We start from the raw sequence: 7,511 nt of genomic DNA on the forward strand, positions 1-7,511 counted from the left end.
AATCACCGTGACAGGGAGAATGCACAACGGAGGCTCGTTCTCAGAAGAACAACAGACCAAAAGAAACAGCGCACTAATCTGCTTACCTGCGCCGAGGTACAAGACCAGATGTGCTCAAACTATTGACGGCGGGAGGAGAACGCGACTCGAGAGAGAGAAACTGGTCATTCAAATGGGCCTGGGCACATCTTTTGAGGCGATTGGAAAGAAATGCGAAACGTGGGAGTGTGCATTTGAACAGCGAGGAAAGCACCAAATGCAACAGCATATAAATTGAAAGGGAACAAGCAGAAGTCACCGTGTTGTTCAAACCTGTTTCCCCAAACACTCCAAATATCTAATTAAATGTTGAACTCTGCTAGACAAGAAGAAAGGGTCGTTTAATCGGATCAAAATATGTTCGTTTATTTATTTTTCGTCGTTGTATGTCTGTTTGTTTAATTACATTTTCTCTTTTATAAAATGTTAACATTCTCAACGAAAAAAAAGAAAAAAAAAGCTTTCTCGAGTTTCTTACATTGGGGGACAACAGCATCAAACGGCACGCACGCACACACACACACGCACACACACACACAAATAAGACTCCCGCTCTAAAATCTACAGCTCAACAATAAATTAAAATCAGTTTTCTTTTAAAAAGTCGGTGTATCAAGTGAGCATTTACAAACTCCCGGCCTAATGCGCTCGGGACCGGGGAGGGGGGTGGTGGGGGTGGGTGGTAGGGGGGAGGTGATGGTGCCTGAGGACTTCAGAAATCAAAAAAAAAGTGCAACAGTTTTAACAGTAATGAACCTTTTCCACTGACGAGGATGGGTCGGCTTCCTTTTACGTGGTACTGGGGAGGGGAGGGAATCATTGCCACTGACAAAAATCGGTGCATACATTGAACACTTCGGGTTAATGTAAGATTCTGAGGGAGAGTCAGAGAAAGCCGGTAGAAATATAGGGCGCCCTCTCCCCCCCCCCCCCCCCCCAGCCCAATTATAAATAAAACGGACAGAAACTATAATTTACTTGTCGAAGCGGGGGGGAGGGGGGGTTGATTCGCTGTTAAATGCAGCGAAATTTTAAATGTGATGGGAAAGGAGGTTCGCTTTTTGTTTGTTTGGGAAGTTTGGTCCTCAGTGAGAGAGAAATCGACCAAAGAACTGTGCACAGTACAGAAACGTCGTTATATTAAACGCCTCGCTGTATCCTGAAGCAGTCAAAACAAACAGAAGACATTTAAAACGGCGCGCAATTTACAGTCCGTAAACAAAAACAACCGAGCAGAGGAATCGCTGAACAGCTAACAGTCTGAAAACATCAACAAACAAAAATAATATTTTCCAATTACCTGCGCACAATTTTTGCCCACGCACACCCTCCCTCCCTCCCTTAATTAGCACTTCTTACAAAAATGTACAGAGTTGGCCCAGTCCGATTGTGAGAAGGGGTGGGGTGGGGGGGGAATAAATGTTTTTAAGATGAGTTCATGATTGGTCTGGCATACACACCTTGGTAATAAGACGTGTCGTTGGCGATGGACGATGGATCTAAGACGCCTTTAGAGCTCATGGGGAGATTGGCGGACATGGGGGAGCTATAGTTAGAGTAATGCATCACTTGTTCGTAGGCCTTCAAGTCCATTTTGTGATGTTGCTGCTCGGAAGACATCAAGTTGTTGATTGAGAACGGGTGGTTGAACGAGTAGTGGTGCTCGGGTTTCAGATGATCCTGGCCTGGTGATGGGAGGTGGGACAGCACCGAGTGGTGCTGGTGCATCAGGTGAGGTGGGGGCGCCTGGCTGACCGATCCGTTCCCGTGCTCCGGACTCAGAGTGGAGCTGCGGGACTTGAGGTCGGCCAGGGCTCGCTTCGACTCGCCTCCTCCTCCCCCGCCACCGCCGCCACCAGCTCCACCTCCTCCGGGAGAGCTGCCGGACTGGGGGGACTCATTCCCCGGGCTGGAGTCGGTACCGTTCCCGGCCGAGCAGCCCTCGGCAGACTTGCGACCGGCGTCCTGCTGCGAATTCTTGAGCGCCTGCTTCTTCTCGCACTTGAAGCGCTTCTGGCGCCTCAGGTAGCAGCCGTTCTCGAACATGTTGCCCGAGTCCGGGTGCAGTGTCCAAAAGGAGCCCTTCCCCGGTTTGTCCGGGGACCTGGGCACTTTCAGGAAGCAGTCATTGAAGGAGAGCGAGTGGCGGATAGAGTTCTGCCAACGTTGCTGGTTCTGACGGTAGAAAGGGAACAAGTCCATGATCCATTGGTAGATCTCACTCAGGGTCAGCATCTTGCTGGAGGACTGCTGGATGGCCATGGTGATGAGGGAGATGTAGGAGTAAGGAGGCTTGGCGTGGGTGTAACTGCGGCGGTAGGTCTTGGGGTCTCTGGATCGGTTCAGGTTGGACTGGCCGTAGAGCGGGCTCATGCTCATGTTGGTGTAGGAGGTCAGGGCGTTCATGGACGTCGCCTGAGCGCTCATCGGACTCATGCTGGGGCTCAAGGCGCTGCCCATCCCCGACATACCGCTCCCCATGCCATTCATCGCCCCCGCGCCCGGGGACATGCCCGTCATAGCCGGGCTCATGCCCGTGCCAACGTAGGACATGTTCATGGAACCCGCTGTCATATTGGCGCTGGTGCCCATGGCGGACATGGTCATGTACGTATTCATGCCGTTCATTCCAATTCCCCCGTTCATATTGCTCACCGTGGGGTACCCCTAGGGCAGGAAACAAGAAATCAAAAGCACAGGGTCACCTTTGAGAAACTGCCCAGGCGCTTAAGCTCAGCATAAAACAGACAGCAATTGAACATTCATCCCGATATTGGTGTCGCTCAAAATGAAGCAAACTGCCCCATTCACTCACGAGAATCTTATTTTATAGTTGATTCTTCAATGAATAAAACTGCCCCATTCACTCATGAGAATCTTTTTTTTATTTGATTCTTCAATGAATGAAACTGCCCCATTCACTCAAGAGAATAACTCCTTTTTTTGAGTTGATTCTTCAATGAATCAACTGCTCCAGTCACTCATGAGAATAACTTTTTGTTTCTGTGTTGATATTTCGGCTTTTTAAAAAAAAATGGAAAAAGAGTCGAAAAATCCACTTAATTGCTTTAACTGCCAGACCCGATTCATTAATTCGAATTATTAATTAGAAATTCAACGAAATTTTCCAGCAGAAGCGATTTCAAAGCGAGATAGTCATGAGCTAAAAAGGCGAGTAGACAGGAACAGGGGGAAAATTGCACCAAAAATGATCTGCGTTAAAGTGCACACTCTCCAGCTGACTTTCCAATAAGTAAGACTTGAGTTTAATCACCAGCTCAAACGAACAGGGAGTTAAATAAGTTATGTCTCGAGCGCTTTCGAAGTATTTAAACGTACAACAGAAACTTTCTTTTAGCCAAATAGAACATTGTTTAAAGACTGTTGAGGTACAAATCGAGGAGGAATTGGAGCCGCGCAAGTCAATATTTGATCACAAAGTTAATATTATCTTAAGGCTAATATTATCTTGTACATAAAGAGGATTGCTTTAAAAAAAAACCAAAAAAAAAACGTCGAGAGCTTACCTCGGACTCTGCATAATAGGAGCTCCAATCTGCGTGCTCGTGTCCTTCCATTTTCACTGCGCCGAGCATACTGGAGGTAGGGTGCATTATAGGGAGAGAGAGAAAGAGAGAGAGAGAGAGAGAGAGGAAAGTTCCTGCTGATTGTGGGCGATAGATTACCCCCGTGTCCGATTGCGGAATGGCTTATTTTTTTGGGGGGGAGGGGTGTGTGGAGTGTGGGAGGTGGTGGAGAGGGGTGTGTATGTGTGTGTGTGTTGGTGGGGGAGGTGGGGGTAGTGCTGGGTTCTGCAGCCCTAATGCTAAGCTGCGGAGAAAGAACGATTCCAATGATGACAGTGGTTTGAAGTGACGTGGGTGGTTTAGCAGTGGACGGTGATATAAGCAGTCGGACCGCCAATCCCCAATTTCCTCGCAATCCTATTTGAATAATTATTTTACACCTAGGCGTGAGAACACTGTAGCTTGCTCCCCACCATTGTACACTTGCCACCAGCATCAAAAAAGGGGTGTGTGGGGGGCACATTTTGAACGGATTCATTAGACCCGACGTGTGATTTGTTCCATTAATACGTGTATGTGCTTGTGTGTGTGTGTGTGTATGTTTTGTTTGGGGGGGGGGGAGTGTTCGGGGGTGATAGAGAACATTCCTATCTAATGTATTCTTTAAAAAAGTCTCTCAAACGAAAATGCTCCATTATAGGGGACCGCACTGCAACCTGAGTTCATAGAAATGGACAAATTCAGATCTCATTTTTGTTTTGAACGGGAGTTTTGAGATCTGTCACGTTTAATTGTGTCTCTTCCTCAGCTCCAACCCACCCCCTTCTCTTCCCCTTCCCCTCACCCAGAGGTGTTTGCTTTTTGCTCGGAATGCTAACGCTACACCGTGGACTGTCACAGAGTCTTGGACCCCTGAATAAAAATCGAGTTGATCAAAATGACCGTCTGTTTTTCGCTGACTGTTCCATCGGACCATTTGAGGGATTGTGATTATGGGGTGCAAGTCCATTCTGTGGTGGGGAGTCTCAAAGGGCTCCTACTATTGCAAGAAAAACAAGCACATTTTTTTTCAGGGGTTATATAATGCCAATCGATATAATATTAACCCGCCTGCATGCAGTGAACGCACCACCATTGGCTCAGTTTAATTGTTTGGACGGCGGAAACACTGTTACACTGTCCACCTTTGCACTGGCGTCGCCAGTGGACACACTGCCAGGGGAAGGTGTACTGTATATCTCTTTGCAGAAAGTCAGAAAAATCCGTGATTTGAAATTACTCGTTGCTAAAGAAATGGAGCATGTTAAGAATCCTAGTAAAACGCCGTGTCAAACGCCTACCTGCGCGCACACTCACAGCTAAATCGTATTCTGTTCAATTCGTCAAAACACAACTCAGTTTCCACACATCAGTTAGTGGTTGCATATTTAAGACAATCTCACGTGCGTGTGTTTACCAACAGCCGCTTGATGCACCTCGAAATTCTTCTTGAGAACTCAAATATCTTATTTTGCTTTTTTTGGAGTCGAGTTTAAGTGCAGTTTAAACGGGCAACACTTTGAGATTGCTGCATCACTGGTGGAGATTTAACAGTGGTGAGAAAATGGGACCCCCTCACTGAAAATATATTCGTTTAATTGTGTTTTGTTGTGGGGGGAGGGGGGGTGGTGAGTGAACGTGAGGGAGGAGATGTGGTGCAGTTTCAGCAAACCCTGCAGTATGTTAACAGCTGACAGTGACAAGAGTTCCTAACGCGAGGCACAATGCGGACGACACCAGAGTCATACTGCAGACTTCATCCTTACTTCACCCGTCGACAGAGACAGTGGAGGTGTCACAGCGTTTTCTGTGTCCTGTTAGGAGACTACAGAATGGAGGTTTCAGGATGTCTGAGGTATATTTTAGACAGGCAGCAGATTCCAGACTCCAGAAGGAACTGACCCCACTGCCGTGACAGGAGGTTGTGGCAAGCCAGTTCAGTGAATAGAAGGTCCTGTTCAGTGCATCTGTATCAAAACCACAAGGGGTGTCTGGGACAGTAGCAGCAAGTCCAAAACATCCACGCAGCCTGAGGAAAATAAGAACAAACGCATTATTAAACTGCTACTGAAAGACAAAACCATAATAAATAATTTAGTGATTGCTCAAAAGGAGGCATAATTCGAACGCTCTGCAGTTTCTTTAACGTGGCCCCCGATTTGAAGGGGGTGGGTGGAGCAAGGACAGATTTGAACCCCCCTCATCACTCGTAACGGGTGTACCCGGCTAATGCAAACAACACCAATGTTATAGGACTTTTTGCTGTTGACTCGTAAAGTTTATAAACGTTTTATTTTCCTTCACCTCCCCCCCAACACCACACCCCCCCTTCCACCCCCCCCCCCCCTCCGATGAATTTGTGGGCTGTTCTTGTTTCTTCAGCAGCATTTACCTCCCCGGAGTAAATGTTTACTGAAAAACACCTCGTCTGGCTCACAATCCTCACAGCTGTAAAAGTTGTCCTTGTTTGTATTTGCTGTCTGAAGGGCAGTGTTACTCAAACTTTTAAAAACATTGTTAGCAGCAACAACAAAATGAAAAAAAAAAGCAACACCTGATTATGCCAAGTTAAAAATCACACCACACCTGGTTATAGTCCAACAGGTTTAATTGGAAGCACTAGCTTTCGGAGCGACGCTCCTTCATCAGGTAATTGTGGAGGGCTCGATCGTAACAGAATTTATAGCAAAACTTTGCAGTGTGATGTAACTGAAATTATACATTGAAGAATTGATTAACAAACAATCAATTCTTCAATATATAATTTCAGTTACATCACACTGTAAATTTTTGCTATAAATTCTGTATTACAATCGAGCCCTCCACAATCACCTGATGAAGGAGCGTCGCTCCGAAAGCTAGTGCTTCCAATTAAACCTGTTGGACTATAACCTGGTGTGGTGTGATTTTTAACTTTGTACACCCCAGTCCAACACCGGCATCTCCGAATCCTGATTATGCCACGCAGCTTAGATAAGGCACTTTTGGCACAGTGCTGGTTTTAATTAATATTAGAGCATTTTCTCTGGTGCAGCGCAGTAACAACCAAATAAAAATCTCTGATGTTACAATGTTCTAAGAAACAGTCAACATCGTCCTTAGGGGCCAGAGGGCTACTCTCTCGGATGGGTATATGAATAGGAAGGGTTTGGAGGGATATGGGCCAGGTGCTGGCAGGTGGGACTGGATTGGGTTGGGATATCTGGTCGGCATGAACAGGTTGGACCGAAGGGTCTGTTTCCATGCTGTACGTCTGTATGACTCTATGACTCTCAATGCAGAGGTCATTGAATAATTTGGGCTATCAGGACTTTAATGATTCTATGATGAACAGGAATAAAGCTGGACAAGGGCTCCCCCTGTTGGCACACTCCTAATGGTGATCCCACCACAAGAAGTCCGGGCCACCTTGGCTCGTCCATTGTTCCAAACACCGCCTATTCGATGAGAATCCGCCTTCCGGTTTTGCAACATTATGAACATCCACGTATCCCACCTCCACAAAGCGTAGCGGGTCAGTTTTTTTTCTTTCGTCTGGACGTGGAAACTATATTTCAGCCGTCAATCAGTTTCAATCCCTTTTTTTTACTCTTTGCACGCAGCTCGGCAGGTGAAGCCGTTTACAGTGTACATTTTTTTTTGGATGTTACAATTCAAACAGTTTCATGCACAGCGTACCCCCATCAAGGCAACTTGCTGAATACTCTTATATTTGTGAATACAAAACCAAAAGAACTGCGGCTGCAGAAACGAAATCGGGAGTTGCTGGACCAGCTCAGCAGGTCTGGCTGCAACTTTGTGATGAGAAATCAGAGTCAACCTTTCAGGTGACACTACCTCAGAATTGGGTGGACTCGAAACGTTAATTCTGATTTCTCTGCACAGATGCTGCCAGACCTGCTGAAC

At 46.5% G+C, this 7,511-nt stretch overlaps 1 protein-coding gene across 1 annotated transcript; it reads right to left on the bottom strand.

Moving 5' to 3' along the window:
• Positions 1-364: 364 nt before the first annotated feature.
• Positions 365-4,342, bottom strand: foxa2 (forkhead box A2). The gene is made up of 2 exons (XM_072581430.1): positions 3,567-4,342; positions 365-2,706 (listed from the first exon to the last, which is right to left on the bottom strand). The coding sequence occupies exons 1-2, from the start codon at positions 3,651-3,653 to the stop codon at positions 1,465-1,467; spliced, it is 1,329 nt and encodes a 442-aa protein (XP_072437531.1). The 5' UTR covers positions 3,654-4,342; the 3' UTR covers positions 365-1,464.
• Positions 4,343-7,511: the final 3,169 nt, after the last annotated feature.

Source organism: Chiloscyllium punctatum, chromosome 11 (genome assembly GCF_047496795.1).
Source record: "Chiloscyllium punctatum isolate Juve2018m chromosome 11, sChiPun1.3, whole genome shotgun sequence".
Taxonomy (NCBI): Eukaryota; Metazoa; Chordata; class Chondrichthyes; order Orectolobiformes; family Hemiscylliidae; genus Chiloscyllium; species Chiloscyllium punctatum.

Excerpts from the sequence above, each read along its gene's own strand:
- foxa2 (XM_072581430.1), bottom strand. The coding sequence starts at position 3,653 with ATGCACCCTACCTCCAGTATGCTCGGCGCAGTGAAAATGGAAGGACAC. Across the intron at positions 2,707-3,566 it reads CCTATTATGCAGAGTCCGAG|GGGTACCCCACGGTGAGCAA; the intron begins GTAAGCTCTCGA and ends TTCCTGCCCTAG.